The sequence below is a fragment of the Trachurus japonicus genome, chromosome 1 (assembly GCF_045865225.1).
Source record: "Trachurus japonicus isolate A0001 chromosome 1, Traja_1.0".
Classification (NCBI taxonomy): domain Eukaryota; kingdom Metazoa; phylum Chordata; class Actinopteri; order Carangiformes; family Carangidae; genus Trachurus; species Trachurus japonicus.
Window position 1 is genome coordinate 6,314,458 of NC_140907.1, and position 16,619 is coordinate 6,331,076.

The 16,619-nt window shown below is 40.8% G+C and overlaps 1 protein-coding gene across 1 annotated transcript; it reads right to left on the reverse strand.

Annotated features, from left to right (window-relative positions):
* Window positions 1-3,040: 3,040 nt before the first annotated feature.
* On the reverse strand, window positions 3,041-15,779 carry cxcl12b (chemokine (C-X-C motif) ligand 12b (stromal cell-derived factor 1)). Its single transcript, XM_085802676.1, has 4 exons — window positions 15,640-15,779; window positions 13,142-13,259; window positions 8,703-8,786; window positions 3,041-6,021 (listed from the first exon to the last, which is right to left on the reverse strand). The coding sequence occupies exons 1-4, from the start codon at window positions 15,704-15,706 to the stop codon at window positions 5,982-5,984; spliced, it is 309 nt and encodes a 102-aa protein (XP_085658802.1). The 5' UTR covers window positions 15,707-15,779; the 3' UTR covers window positions 3,041-5,981.
* Between the last annotated feature and the right edge of the window lie 840 nt (window positions 15,780-16,619).

Consider the following 16,619-nt stretch of genomic DNA (forward strand, 5'->3'; position numbering starts at 1 on the left):
ACCGGCGAGATGACGTAGCGTCACGTAACGTTCAGCGTCATCACGTAAATTAGCGGGTTGACCCGTGTCTGGCGTTCCCACTGCAAGCCGTTCGGAGCCGAGCCGATTAAAGGCGATTTTAACCCGTCGCTTGCCGAGTCGTTTGACCTCGGTGCGCCTTTCCCACTGCCACCAAAAGCCGATTGTTAGCGGGTTTAAACGGGTTTTTTGACCAGTGGGAAAGGGGTATTAGTAAGAAGTGAGGTAAAAACACAGGTAAAGTTGGAAAACAGGGGAGGAGCAACATCTGCACTGCATAATTCTGCAGTATTCACCTGAAACATTTTGTGCCCCGAAAGATTATAGATAAATAGATAGATAGATAAACTTTATTGTCTGTCATGAGTGACAGAAATTCGTCTTTGACAGGCTCGTATTTAAAAGGTATGAATTTAAAAGGATTTTGTTCCTTTTTCTGAATATATAAAGTAACTACTCTCAAGATAGAAGGACCATTTCACCCAGTACAAAACGTGTTTCTGAACATGATTACCAAACATAACTTTAACAACTTATCACAGTTCAATACATGTTACAATTTCTTGTTCATATTTTTACTAGACTGAATTTCCTCATCATTATGCCGCTATGTTCTGATAAGTCCACGACGTAAAAATCTCAGTTTTTGTTTAACGTCCATAACCTCAAGACCACAAATCTGACTTTGATGAAACTTGGGAATAATAATGCATCATGCAGTCAACCCACTGACCTCACACTGACTTGAAGCACCCACAGAATGACCTTTTTATACTCTGTAACACAAGTGTGCTGTGTGTTGCGCACCCAAATCAAATCAAATATACTTTGCGGTCTCCCTGTGAGGTCCAAGTTTCCTGCACCGTTTGTATCAACGTTTTCTCTGCTGCCTCATCCGTTGATGTGTCTCTTCATCAGTCTCTGCTTTTATTGTTCTCAGTTGGACATTGCATATCTGATTCAGACTCTAATTAGCCCCCTGGACTTACTTTATTAGTCACAAGTGGCTGGTAACCTTTTATCTAGTTTTATTAAAAATATTGCACACACTGACCTGTCACCTTTTTGTGTTTGGTTAGACTTTTTTGGTCTCGTAAAAATCTCCAAATTCCTCAGTTAACCTGGATCAGTTGTGTCAGTTAAAAACACATATTAATAAACATTCTTTACGTTTGTCAGCCACCTCCATCATGGCCGAGTCCCAGCTGACTAAGCGCAGTATAGAAATCCCGTAATCATTTCTGAATGCGCCCAAAAGGCCCAAACATGCAACTCTGACCCTCTAAACGTCTTGGTCTGCGTCCAAACCGTGTCTCATGTTCCTCGTATGTATCTCCACAGAGGTCAGAGGAGAGAGCTGTACCATGAAATTAATCCGCTCTACATGGTTCCACTTTATTAGAGCTGACAGCTTTATAAAGCTACATGGGCTCCTTGGTGCTGTGGTTGAGTAATGAACCTGCACAAATGAATACTTCTGGAATCTCAGGTGTTAAAGTATCAGATATGGATGTTAATGACCATTACATGTGCCTTTTACTCTTTACGCCTTCACTGGAAAAGGATTTGCTGAATAGGTTTTCAGTTTGAAGGTGGAAAATGTCAAGTGATAGTCCCACTGAATTATTCATGGAGCCTCAAACTCACTGTTCATACACAGTGCCAGACTGTTTTCCATGAGGTTTTGGCTTGTTCTTGCTTTCTTTGTTTGAACTGGTTTAGTCTGGTGAACCTGCAGCAGAAAGTCTCCTGTGTGTTATTTCTCTCTCTGGAAATGGAGGTTGCATGGTCTGTGGTAGCTTATTCCACCTGTCTGAGGTGTGGTACTGCCACTTTTTGTTACCGTCAAAGTGAGGAGGTAACTCCTCCTGACAGATTTTGAAAGAGAGAAGTTTTTCAACCTGCCCAAACACTTCTGCTTTGTATTTTCACACCACTACAGGCCACTCCAGAACTGCCTCAACGATATTTAAGATATTACCGTTAAACTTATAAAGCTGTTATGCTGATGGTGTTGAAAGCACGACTTGTCTCTAAAGCTTTGCATGTTTTAGTTCATTATTTGATTAATCCCTTATGTTTGAGCCCGTAATATGATATAATACTCCGGTATCCATAGGCATCCATTCATAGCAGCAATAATACACCCTGCACGAGTATAATAGCAGCAGGTGTGCTGGACCTTTTTATTTATTTTTATTTATTTAACCTTTAACCAGGCGAGCAAATTAAGAACAAAATCATGGTTACAACAATAAGCTGGTAGTTAGTTAAATAGTTAGGCACAATGATGATAAATTCTTGAAACGATTTTTGGTTAAAGGAGTATTTGGCATTAAAGCAACACTATGTAGTTTTTCGACCTTAAAACAATGTTTCTAAATTCATTGAAGTGGTAGAAAAATGGTCAATAGGATGAATGGTGCCGCCACTGCAGCCGCGTCGGCTGAAACTGCACTATGTGACTTCCTCGCGTGGGTAGGAACACCGTGGTTAGCTCAGCACTAGTACCGACAACAACGATGGCTACTGGCAACGGCGCCGGTGACGGTAATGGGACCGCCCGTAGCGGCAATGATGGCGGCGACTGCACTGGTACCGGTAATGGCAATGGCAACGGTACCGGACACTGCGACAGCACCGACAACAAATTATCTGGGAAAGACACAGTAGCAGACAGTTGTTTTTCTCAACCGGAGTACCAGTAGCTACCGCAAATCCTACATAGTGTCGCTTTAATTTCATAGAGGACCTTTGTTGTCTTGGTTAGAAAGTGAATACATTGAAGGTTGTTCAACGGTTACGATTTGTTTCACACAGGAAAGGAACTGTTTTCTGTCTTTATTATTACGACGTACAGAGCTCGACTTGGGTTCAACACTGAGATAAGTCAAGGCTCGGCTGTGTGTCTGCAACTTGTAATCTACTGATCAAAAACCACTCACTGTAGCTTAAAATAAATGCAGTTTACATAAATAAAAAATGTGAAATCATCAGAAATAAAGAGAGATTTTTTTTTAAAATTTCATATGACTTTATTGAAAAAAAAGGCTTGAGTATCATAGCTAAAATACTGCCTCTTGGTTTACAAACAGTGGAAATACACAGGGTAATACTCTAATACATTTCACGTATATGAAGAATATGTGTCAGAAGCTGCCTCAAAAGAAATAAAGTCATTTCACATTGTCTTGGGGTCCAAAGCAGAATACATACACCCACTGTGATGCTTTTTTTCTTGACACTAATGCACTAATGCAGTGTCAAGTGAATGTGAACCTGAATGTGTTTTAACATGTAAAACTGTTCCGGACATTTGGTCTAAAATACACACTTTTAAAAGCTCTGGTGGCAAATATGCATAATAATAATCTTGCCTAAATATTCAGCTGGTATTTCAATCACACTAAATGTCGTCTACAGTTATTTTATGGTGTTGACTGGTGCTAACACTGCAAAAGATAAATGGGACCCTGTGCAGAAACTCTCTTTAACTCTGTCAAGAACAGCTAATTATTCGTTGTTGCAAATGCATCTCATTAAAGTAAATCAATAATGAAGCAAATGCTGCTAACAGTGTAATAAACACATCTCCCGTTGATTTAATAGAGTTCACCACTTTTTAATGTTGAAACTTTTTGCTGGTATTGATTTATTATATTATAGAGATTGGACTTTACACGGGTAACTACACAATCTTCCTTCTAAACAAGTTAGTGTAATAATATAAAATTAGTGTCCATTAACTTCTATTACATTAATGGGAAATAAATTACACTTAAGAGTATTATTGCACTATTAGCTGCAAATTGATAAGATTATCACCTGTAAACCAGTCAGTCAGCAAAAGAGACCACATACAATAAACCAAAACAAAACAGAGACCATAACAATTACTACAACCACCAGGACTTCCATTACAACTCTGAGGGAAGAAAAACAGACTCTAATTTTTGCGGCATGGCAGCAGTTGAGTGAAATTGAACGAAAGCCTGAGGGATGCTGGGAGTGTCTAGATTGAAAGCACATGTTAGTCGCCTGGCTCTCAGCTCAGAGGTTTTGTTCTGTTTTGGCTCGGTGGCTCTATTGACACATCATCTGTCAATACGTCAAGTGTCCGATGGGGATGACTGGTGGGCCACAGCGACAGTGGTCTTTGTTTTTAATCACAGTGTGTTGGATTTGACTGATTTTATCCAGTTCACCCATTTTACCTCTGGGGTAACTACAAAGCAGAAGGAAAATATTTGTCTTGTTTGGCTGAGTTTTGTATCCCCACTGTGAAATTACGTTCAGAGTTAGTGTTTTATTCCTTTGGAGCAGGAATCTGTTGCATACTGTGCATAACGACTGGAAAGAAACCATTATTGCATGAAACCATAAAAATGAATTTTAATACTGTTTCCTTTTTTTTTTTTTTTTGCATTTTATGGAATAACCTTCATTTAGTAGCTACTGTCTACTGTACATTGCATTAAAAAACATTTAGTAAAATTATACAGACAATATAAAAATAAAACCATTACTTATAAAAGACACATCTGATAATAAAGTGGCTCAAATATATATATAAAAAAAGAATGATCAAAAACTTTCCTTTTGCCAACATCAACATTCCCTTTGTGACATTTTATCATTCAGCTTCATGTTTTATATAACAGTTTATTAGCTTTTCATTCCTACCAGGGAAAGGTGTTGGTATGAAAATAGTAAATACTGCTCTGTTGTCATGATGATGTACGATTACTTTGATACCTCTGATAAGGTGTAAAAAACAAAAATAGCCCAGAATTACAATGGTGTTCTGCTTTTAAAATAGAAAGCCATTCACAGGTTTCTAATCTCAAATGTTTTACTGAATAAATATTTGGTCTTTTTTTCGCTGTTTCCACTGATAGGTGTTTTATTCCACTTGTTTATCATATGTATCAGTACAGTATGGCCTTCACATGGCATCATCTTTCCATTTCACTTTTCACAGCTCTTGTGTGACTCATAAAAAGAAACACAACTGAGTTTCATATGAGACACAGAAGTCACAGCATCCCGTCTTAAATCTTGCATAAAATAAACAGTGAAATACAATTATGTCTAAGGCTCTGACCCCTTATTATGAATATATAGCACCATAAGATCAGTGCTTGTTTAGGAAACAGTTTCTGTTTTGTTTCTGCAGCAAGCTCAAAGACAATGTAAGACCTGGTAGCGTGGCCTGCCCTGACTGGCCCCCCCCGTAGGAGGTTAACCCCACTGGCCAGCCTCCATGTCTGTCCCAGGACCCCTCTGTCTGAGGGTAACGCCAAGTTCATCCTGATCTTATCTTCATTTTTTAATGAATCTTCATTTTTTTTTTAATGAAGATAAGATCAAGGATACAAAGTTAGTAGGATTCACTCTTTTCTTTGCACCGCTGTAAAAACAACTTTTTTTTTCAGTTCACTTGGGTGAATTCCTGATGCACCTCTTCAGTTTGCCAAAACAGATTTGGAGCATTTAGACGGGACCATGAAGGCAGCATTACCCACAAAACATTGAGTGTGAGACAGAGAGGTCAGTTTGTTCCTTTTATAGCTGTGTGAAGTGAAAAAAAAAAACATATGTACAGACACACAGAGTTAGTTCATGTGACGCACATTCAAACACACACACACATACACTTTGTTAGGACATTGGGTCAGCACTCACACAAACACACACATCTGACATGGACATCCATCCCGTCATTCCAAGGTGTAACTGCATTTTGGTGCTAAGGTGGAGGCTTGGAGGTAACTGTGTGGTGGAGGTGGTGGTGCAGGGGGCCGGGGGCCGGGGGGGGGTTTGGCGGTGAAGTGCTGGTTCTGCGAGCGGTCCAGAGAGGTGGACAGGTACATACAGCGTGTTTACATGCATCCGTAGCAGTGAGTGGGAGGTATGCTGGTTCGACGCAGGCCTGACGACATACACGTCTTCACTTGTTGTGTTTAGTTCTTCTTGCTGCTGCGTCTTCTGGATTTCTTCACCCTGGAGAGAGATTCAGGAGGAGAGGCATTCATGAGACTGAAGGCAGCTACGTTTCTGTAATGCAGTATATTCTCTGAACATGGTACTTTTCCACCACCACTAATAATAACAAAATAACCATAGAGACAAAACCATAGATTTATCGAAAATGGACCATTAACAAGTGGTAACGTAGATTCATCCACATTAACGTGAGACTTTTTTTTACAACCAAATAGAAACTCCTCGTTGTCCCTTTAATTCTCAAACTTTTGGCTTGAGACTTCAAAGCAAAGTCTGTATCAACTTGAAGCCTTGTATGAGGTTTTAAACTGTTCAACAAGATGAATAGTTTCATTTAAACACCTAGATGAAGCCCAGAAATGTCAAATTCTACAATGTTTTATTTTAAATAATAGAAAAGATTCATTTAGTCATAGAACTTCTACTTTTGGACACTTTTGCTGATGATATTTGCTTTTCTTGAATGGAGGACTTTTACTGGTAGTGGAGTGTTTTTCCAGTGTTTTATTGGAGCTCTACTGAAATCAAGCACCTGAGGATCTATAAATGTAGAGATTTCTACACTAGAAAAAAAAAATGCTGTTGAGGAACCAAGTCCAGCAGCAACGACGATTCCTTCCAAAAAGTGTTTGGAAAGAAAAGTGATGGTGTATGTTGTTCTCAGCAGAGCAGTCATATAGTACATATTAGCATGTCAGGGGCCTCAGGTGTTGGCAAACAGTTCTGATTGGTGAACACCACAGCATGTAAATGTAATTGTACAGTAAGTGAACACGAAAAGGGTGATGCTGACAAAGAGCAGCGATGCTCACAAAATGTCCTTTTATACATAAAATGGGAATAAAAACAAAAGCAGTATTGGTTGATGCTTGCATGCATCACACATCTCTGGAGTCATTTATGACTCCCATTCTCAGCACTTAAAATGCACAAGTGTACTTTCAAACACGTCGCTAAGTGTCATTTTAGACACTGTCACATTCTGCTGAAGTTAAAACCTTGATGAGCTCAAAATGTCTGGAGCTTCTCAGTTGACACACTGGACATTTTTCTCTTGACGGTAATGATGTGTAATAAAAACCCCACTCTCCTCATACAGTGCCACATAAACATACTGAATGTAAAAGGTCTGAGTTTCACGTGTCTTTGCATGAAATTAATTTCATATACAACTAAACTGCAGCAGCAAAGCTGTAAAACAAGCTGCATAGGGTGCTATTTGACATGTCAGTAAACTATTCAGACAATAACAACAATTTACAATGTGTTTCCACCAAAACATCTGACCTTCCAGTAAAATATCCACTGGTAGTGCCCACTGCCTCATTAAACCTTTATATGGTTGTGTTTAGACTCTCACAGCACTTTGTTAAGTTTAGGGAAAGATTGCAGTTTGGTTTTTATACAGAATAAGTTCACAGAGAGTTGTGTTTGTTGACATTTAACCAAAACCAAGATCTTTCCTGAAGCTAAACCAGAGCACTTTTGGTAGGGGGCAACCAGAGCACTTTTGGTAGGGGGCAACCAGAGCACTTTTGGTAGGGGGCAACCAGAGCACTTTTGGTAGGGGGCAACCAGAGCACTTTCGGTAGGGGGCAACCAGAGCACTTTCAGTAGGGGGCAACCAGAGCACTTTCGGTAGGGGGCAACCAGAGCACTTTCGGTAGGGGGCTTTGTGCCACAGACCGGACTCTGATTTGTACCCACTGCTTGTACTGTGGGTACAAAAATCCTGCGTGTTCTCTCACTATTCAACACAACCACTTCCTGGCAACCCCAAGCCTGCTAATAAATGTAGGATTATTCATTCAATCACTCTTTCATTCAAAAAAAAACAAAAAAACCCTCAGAACGTGTTTGTTGCTTGGTTGTTTATAAACCTAATTTGTAGGAGCCAGTGTTGGTCTGGGGGACTGTTTGCTGCTGTGCCACATGCCAGCTTCAATCAACTATGACAGCTCCCATGATAAGAGCACAATGTTTTAAAATATTCTGTATCCACGCAGGTTCCCTCACTGACACAATAAACAATAAGTCGTAACTCCTCAGAAATCACTTTATTGTTTGTTTTCACATTGTGCACTTTAAGTGTTTATGGTTTTTTAAGAAGCGGCCTGGCGATAATCACCACCAGACATGTTGGGAACATTTTTTTACGAGGAACTGCACACGTTTTAACTACAGAGCTCATTAAAAAGTGAATGAGCTGCCGCTGCGCCTTTTTACTACCAAGAGCCTGTGACCACAGTGCTGCTCCACTTCAGGACAGCTCTGTCTCTGATGTGCAGTAAGTGATAAGAATTATTTGGAAAATGGTCTTTAGGAAAAAAAAAAGTGTTATAAGACACATGTGAAAATGTAGGGTAAGAATGATGAACGGCTCATTCTGGGGTCTTTGCTAAAGTCTCAGACGTACCTTATGCTTATGAGAAAGACGGAAGCAGAAACGCCAGTGGCAGATTTATTGTGACTCTTACTTGATGCTAATTGTGTCGCAGATAATAACTCAGCTGCTTACATCAACCTTGTCAGTGGTTTCGGAGCAGCAAACTGAGAAATGGCTACTTTTTTTTTTTAGCAAAGGGTTTATTTCTTCTTTGCAAGCTGGAAACTGAGAAGAGGGTCGTATTTGATGTCTGTGTGTGTCTGTGCAGAGAGAGTGAGCAGGTTTCTCTTACTTGTTAATGGCGTTCTTTAAGTACTGCTGCAGCCACTTGGTCTCGGGGTTGATGCAAACTTCACGGTTGCTCTTCAGCTTGGCACTGTAGGAGAAACAAGAGGGATAAGACTCCACATCCCACTATACATACAAATGCACATTTGCCTGTATAATTTCCACATGTTCACACAGAGTAGAGGCAGCAGAGATGAGGAGGAAGGTAAATATCTCAGGAGGATCTAAATGCTCATGTAATAAATCAGCTTTAAGCTCATATGTCCTGCACATTTCAGTTAACACTCAAACTTAAGAAACTCCTGTAGGTTCCTCGCTTGGTTTCCATTTTAGGCGTTTTGCTAAATTTTCCTGCAGACACTTCAACAGGATTTTGTCGATGAGATAAATGATCTTCTCTGGACCACACGAAAGACTGATTTCCTGAGCACACTAAGTTGATTTTCCATATTTCGGGAGCCTGCAGTTTAGGTCAGCACTCAATTAATCAACTTATAAAAACTTGGAACAAAGGAACGAGGTAATCCATCACAGCAAGAGTGTATCACTGACTGTAGAATCTTTTTAAGGCTACAATGGCCATTTGGGAACAGCAAAGTTAAGATACACATTATGAACTGTGTTGTGCTCTACGTTGTTGCTGATCAGTTATGAGAGTGATCTTGAATCCAACACCAACATATTTTTTAATACTAACCACCAGCAGGCAACAAATATGAACTATGATTTAAAAAAAAGGTGACAAATTCCCGACTCTCTGATGCATAAAGTGCTGGAACCTATGGAAAAGAACTGTGTCTTGCAATGTGGGAAAATTGCCATAAAAACTCACTGAAGCCTATAATTTAGTTAATGATTGTCAAAAATGTAAAAAAAATATAAGACATTTACACTTGTTAAAACTAAATATGCAAAACCACCATGGTCTTTACAACTTAAAGGCGCCAGGCAACATTCATAACTCCCCACAGCACCGTAAAGACATAATATACATTTGTGTGGGTATTCAAGGTAAAGCTGAAGAGATAATGCCCTAAAGATGCTGCAGGTTGAGCACAGTACATCTGTGTCTATGTGGCTAATAAATCACAATAATGTCATCTATTTATTTATTTTTTGTGAAGCCTTGTTTTAACAAAAGCTCAACTTAATCTTTAATCTCCTGAAATATCACGCTACACATCCCAGTTAAACCCCGAGGATTACTACATCTAACAACCTGTCACCTTAATGCCAAGGGTAAAAAATCACACCAGTGATGCTTCATTTAACATCAGGTCACATGCATCGTTTGTAGCCATAAAAGCAGCAGTAATATCAAACGATAAGATCGAATAAAAAAAATACCAGCCCTATTTAAATCAACTATTGTTGAACAAATCAAAGGACCTCAATGTTGAAATGAGTGCAACACGTCAGGATAATATCTGATGGGGCTGAGCTCAGAAACACCTCAGCTAAGCTCTAAAAACCTCAGCACATCCTACAACACATCCAAGCTGAAAAAGCGGAGGATTAAGTGCACATAACAGGCTGTCACGCTGCGGTCGGTGGTGAAAAATCACAGCTCTCTGTTTCCACTCAGGGACAGCTGGGAGGGAGGCGCGCACCGCGGATCGCACTGCACTGTAGGTCCTGTAAAACTTTCTCTGTGTGGCGCACAGAAAATCTTAACAGGTATTTTGGCCAAAGATTTTATTTTATTTTTTAAATACTTAAAGTCCCATTTTAATGTTGATGTTGGTCTTTATGAGGGGAAACTTCTCACATCTCACACCAAAAGGTGCAATTACAGTGATTGCTTGAGCTTGATTTACAGTGTTCCTAACACTTTCTTTTATTTTTTTAAAATTATTTTGGAGACTTTTAGACAGTTTAAACTGCAGTTATCAAAAAGTTGCAAGTGAAGCATGAGTGTGAGTTGTGTTAGGATGACATTTTAACGTTTTAGAAATGAGATTTATAACATTGTTGTTGCTTTTCTGTGTATTGCAGTGTTTTCTGATGATTTCTGCTACCTCTTAACCCCTGTAAAGGCTTTCTGGGTAGTAGATATATGTTTCTTTTTTTTTTGGTAAGTGCAGCGACGTCAGATTGATCCCACATTATGATTTACATCCCTGTGGTCACAGAGAGTGTGTGTTCTTGCGAGTGATGTGTGGCCTGTTGATGGAGAGCTGAGCCAAATATTTAGGAGAGGATTTGTTCTGTTATCAGACTCTGCTCCGCTGGTCTGAGCAGGGTGGGGGTGGGGGTAGGGGGTCTAAACATGTGGGTCTCACACCTCAGTGGCAAAAGGTCGTGTATGAGAGTTAACAACTCGGAGGTGTAGCGCCTCACTGCTCCTCTTTCTCCTCCTTCCATCTCTCCATCACACGACTCTGCAAATTAAACACATTCCTCTCCGCCTCGAACTGCTGCCTGATTCAATTTGTGCCCCACCACCTTCTCCTGCACCCCTGCTACCCCTTTAATGTGCCACCTCCCCTATTTCTCACCCCATTTAGATGCACGCACACACACACACACACACACACACACACACACACACACACACGAACAAATGAGCAAATGGCCCCTAAACTTAAAAGAGAGGTTGAGGAGCATCAGTCCAAGCATCAGCCCCAAAGCCCTCAAACCAACATGAGTCAGGAGGCCAAACAGCTCAGTAACTAGATCTGTGTTTGCTTTTCCTCCAGGGATGTCCCCTCCTTCCCCTCCTTCCCCTCCTCTCTTGTTTTATTAGGGATGGCCAGCTCATCCGCTCAGGAGCCCTCTGCTGTTTTGATGTGTCTCCCTTCATCCTGTTGATCTGTCTGCTTGTCTGGATGACCAACCCAGATCCTAAACCCTAATTGACTTGGCTGGAATTTGAGGGCTGGAGTTCCACAAGCAGCAGGTAGTAATTACTTCACAGCAAGTTAATACCAACAGCATGCTGGGATGGGTGGGGTGGGTGGGGTGGGTGGGGGGTAGGATGAGGGCGCACGGTGGGACACAGGGAGTTGGTGCGGGGGCAGAGGAGGTTTGGGGGACAGAGGTTCTAGTGTTACTGGCTTTCTTTCATCTGCCTCAATAGAGATACAGGAGCTGCGCTCTGCGGCCGCTTCGTCTCAGTCACTTCTCGACTCCTCACACGGTTTTCTGGAGGGAAGTTAGAGGGAGTCTGTGGCCCGGCCGGAGAGCTGCTGTCCTCTCTGACCTTTTGCCATTCAGTCAACCCCTTCAAATAGCCTGCGCCCCCTCCTCCATTTTTTGGCAGAAGCCCCACAGACTTTAACCTTTTGGCTGCGAGGCTTCTGCCATCCCATTTTCTATAGCGGACAAATGAATGAAGCTGTTTAGTTAATGTGTTCCAGACCACTGACATTATACTGCAGTGTTGCTGGGCAGTTTGAGTTGGGAAATAAAAAAAGGAAAAGTGAATGAGGGACGTGGGGGGTCAGTGGAAATACAAAGGTAATCACTTTGACCTTTAATTATTGCTTCCTTTGCAAAACAGAAACGGCCCCCTTGAGTTCTGGCCGCCACCGCTTCCCTCTTTCTGAGTGGATCATGTTTTTTTTTAAGTCAGGCATCTCATTCAGGAAATCATGGAAGGATATTAACATTATACTTGACACATCCACCTCTCATCTACACTGTATTAAAATAACATATGTTTTTTTTCCGGTTCTTTGTTTAATTGGTCAAATGAAATTGAGAAGCTAATGAGATTAAATGAAAATTATAAACACTTAAGGATAATGATGTAATAATGTAAGTTTGGAATGTCCAGTTATTTAAAATGAAACTGAATTATGAGGGTGGAGGGTGTAAAATATGACATCAGCTTAAAAATAAAGCTCAGTCATTAATGCACAGATGTTCTTCTTTTGAAGTACAGTACAAATAAAATAGAATAAATAACTGATATAATAGAAATAATCACTAACAGATGAGCACTCTTTACATCGCAGTAATTCCTCCACATTTTGAATTGAAACAGTTGATTATTGATCATTGCAGTCCTGTACAGTGCATATGCACATGTACAGGTGCATAGATTTATGTCCACTATTATTTTTTGAAGAATTTAACTATAGGAAAATTGAGATTTTTGTTTGGTGTTATATTTGCAAATAATTCAACAAAAAATATATATATCTGTTTGAAGCATTAAGTTAATAACTATTCCTATAGATATCCTGTTAAAATCACCTTGGCTCTGTCACTGACCAACCAGCTCGATGAGTGTCCAAGAAAAACACAGACTTTCTAGATGAGGGGGCCGGGCCAGGGTCTGTATGTCAGAGGACTGCAGGATACTAGGAGCTCAACTTGTCTTTGATCAGCACAGTCATTAAAATCCAACTAATTACACCAACATGCCAAAGAATGAACTTAAACAAGCCACATGAAGTGACCACAATCACTGCAGTCATTTCATTCTTATTGACTTACATGACTTGGAAGGGGCAGTTGGGCGTGTGGAGGAACTTGAGCTCTTTGATGGAGCGCTGAGGAACCGTGTTCAGGGTGGAACGACACCAGCACCGCTCAACCAGGCTGATGGGCTTTGCTGCAAAAACACAAGGAAAAGGACAAATGAGCAGTGATGTTAAAGAAACGTTACACGGGAACAAGTAGCCGGCTGCGTTTGAAGCCAAGTAGCTGAATGAGCAGATCAAGCCACTGCAGTGAAGAACAGTGAGGGGTTCTTTTTGAGGTCCGTTCCAGGATTTAAATATTTACTTCAACATCGATTAAAATGAAAATTCAACCACAGTAGCTTCGACTCCATTTCAGTTGCAATTAAACGCATCACTGCCCCCTGAGCACAAATTAAAAACATGCTTAATCTACTGTAACAAGTCTTTAAAAAGCATGGGAACCTATGAGTTTACCTGCTATAGCTCTGAACAACATGTTCATTAAAAAGAGATTAGCCCTTTTACCACTCGTACACACTCACACACACTGAGATTTTTAGCTTTTCACTCCCAGACCATTCAGTCCTGCTGCTCTTAAGGCGGAGGGCCCTCAACATTCAATTTCCAATATTCGCCTCTTTTATGAGGGAGCACTTTGCGGCTCAGACGGCATCAACGGCCTCTGTGGAAATCACCTCGAGTACATTCTTAAAATGATTACAAATCACCTATGTGCCTCCATGGAGGCTTGTGGGGCCCAGAGCAGAGCAGATGCACACGAATAACTCCAAATACAGGCAATTACAAACCAATTGTAGTTTTTTTTCGCTTATTTGCCTTCTTGAAATATAGTTTCCACGGGAATAGTGAAAGAGGTTGTGAAAATGTCAGTGTTGGGATTAAAAGCAACACCCTGCAATAAAACTCTAAATGAATTAAGAAATCAGCTTAATAGCCGTGACTGGAATCCTAATAGACTGGGTGTGAATGGGGAAAAAAAAAAAAAAAAAAACTATGGCGAAGCTGCAGAGAGAGTCAGGGAATTGAAAAGGTCACAGAGCAGATGCTGATCTTAACTGGATGGATATTTAGACAATTCCAACAACTCGTTCTGTGTGTTTCCTGTCCAGATAAACACACAGATCAACAAAATCAAGTGCATCAAGTATAACTAACAGACCTTTGTCCCGGGGTTGCAGCATATTGCCACTGATATGCATGTTAATCATGCCACACCAAATGTCCTGCCACAAATGGCTAAATCCTCCAGTAATATCAGCCTAATGATTCACACCCATTCAGGCTCTTTTCTCATGCTAACTAAGGGATCATTATGCAGCACGCAGCACCAGGGCCAGAAGCGAGCATCCACTGCTATCACCACCGCATTGTTTATCCCTAATTAGAAACTAATGAAAAGAAAGCAAAGAGAAAGGACAAATACACACATTTAGACCAAAGTCTTTAATGTGCAATCAGGGGTCTCACTGGGGCCGAAACAACAAGCCTGGCATAAGCCAGACCTGACTTGTCCCCTATAGGTTAACATGAGCTGCTATTCAACTCTGGTACACAAAGGATCTTAGCTCAAAATATTAGATAGTGATTAATGGAAACAACAAAATCACTTTCAGTTATTGCCTCTAAAAAACAATGTCAGTAAAATGTTACAATAAAATGTTACAAAAAGACCCACAAGTGATATAGATCAGGCATCCAGGACTGGGACTAATGATTATAGATCATATAGTATTTCAAATCTAATTGTTTGTTTCCCAATCAACACTTCAAACCTGCTCAAACTCAAAAGAGATTTCAGAAAAGCAGCAGGAATTTAACATTGAGATTAAATTATTATTGGCTCTGTTCCTCTGAGAAAAGCTTCGACTATGAAACAATTTACAAAAAGAAAAAATTTAAAAGAAATATTTTCTACTCATCAATTAATCAACCAATTTAACACAGATGAATGGATATTCAAAAGACATGTATAAATATGAAATAGAAGAATCACTATCAAACTACAAGTCTACTCTTTGCTCACTAACTTTCTGCTCACTTGCTCATTTATCCAAGTCCCCCGAAACATCAGATGTGATTAAATAGAAACAAAACAGGGAATTAAAATACTGGAACTTACTGCAACAACCAGAAGAGGACCTGCACTACATGATTTATTAAAAAGATTTATTTCCAGTGAGCAACAAATGAAAGTAATCAATCATCAAACTATAAGAACTTGGTAGGATGAAAGCAGACAAAGTATGCAGAGGGATTCAAGAAGTGAAGCTGTGGCAGTCAAAAAAAAGAAAGTTGAAGTTAAGATAAAGCCAACTCAAATCCTTCTACATGTAGCTCATGTCTAATACAGACAGTGGCCAAATATTAAATATATTAAAAAAAACAGAAGCCGAGGCATCCACGTTGTCCAAGCAGCAAAATCCTTTCCTTGTCTTTTTCAGCAAAACTTCTCATAAAATCTATGTAAACTCCCAGTAAAGATGAGACTCTAGCCTCTGCTGGACTCACCGTTGGAGGTTGGAGTATGTGTGGCCACGGCCAGCAGAGTCATCAGTGCCAGTAGTTTGACATCCATGGTGGTGGGCGATCAGGCTGCAGGAGGGCTGCTCTCACTCTGGCTCCTCTGCTACAATCCAGCGCACGACTGTGACCGCCAGCTCCGCTCTGCGCCGTGTTAAACCTTCAGATGGGAGAGAGAGAGGGAGGGAAAGGAAGGGAGGGAGGGAAAGGGAGGGGAGAGGGAGTCCCACTTTCTCAGGAGGGAGGGAGGGGGGTCCCAGCATGAGAGGAGAGGAGGTGAGAGGAGGGGGAGAGAAAGGAGGGAGCAGCGGCAAGTCAGTAGAGACTTCCTCGATTGTAAATGTGTTGGCTGAGAATCAAGGAGAAAGTCTGAGGGGAATTCTCTCTCTCTCTCTCTCTCTCTCCTCCAATCTCTCTCCATTTTTCAGTTGTTCTCTTTATTGCTCTAATTTTACACTTTTACCCATTTCATTCCCGTTTTATCACTGTACTTTTCCTCCTTTCCCACTTAGACACCACGGGACACAGCTTCCACCAGAGCCAGAGCTCCCTGCTGTTGTGCTAATATTGTTGTATAAGTAAGCAGTGTTGTGTTATTGTTTACTGGGACACAGACCGCGCCCCCCCCCTCACCCCCATCTCACTCTGTACGTCTTTGGCTGAGTCTCTGTCTCTTTTTCCTGCTCACTAACTCCCCGTCATCTGCCTCGGCTCCTGTCCATAACGCCTGCTTCATATCTTTATCAGGCTCCTCTGGACTTTTATTGTTCACTCTGTGATGAGACCATTAAAGGACTGTTTAGGCTTCACAATTATCCTGTCAATACCAGAAGGAAAATATCTGCGTTGAATGAAAATGGGAATAATGGGAGATCTTGATGGAACTGTGCAGACGTCCGTGACCCTGCTGGTCTTTTCTGTGGCAGACAGATGATTAGTAAGTAAATGTGAGGCTTCAGCAATGGGCT

Coding starts and splice junctions, on each gene's coding strand:
- cxcl12b (XM_085802676.1), bottom strand. CDS start 15,706: ATGGATGTCAAACTACTGGCACTGATGACTCTGCTGGCCGTGGCCACA. Junction 13,260..15,639: donor ACATACTCCAACCTCCAACG/GTGAGTCCAGCA, acceptor GTGTTTTTGCAG/CAAAGCCCATCAGCCTGGTT. Junction 6,022..8,702: donor TTAAAGAACGCCATTAACAA/GTAAGAGAAACC, acceptor ATCTCTCTCCAG/GGTGAAGAAATCCAGAAGAC.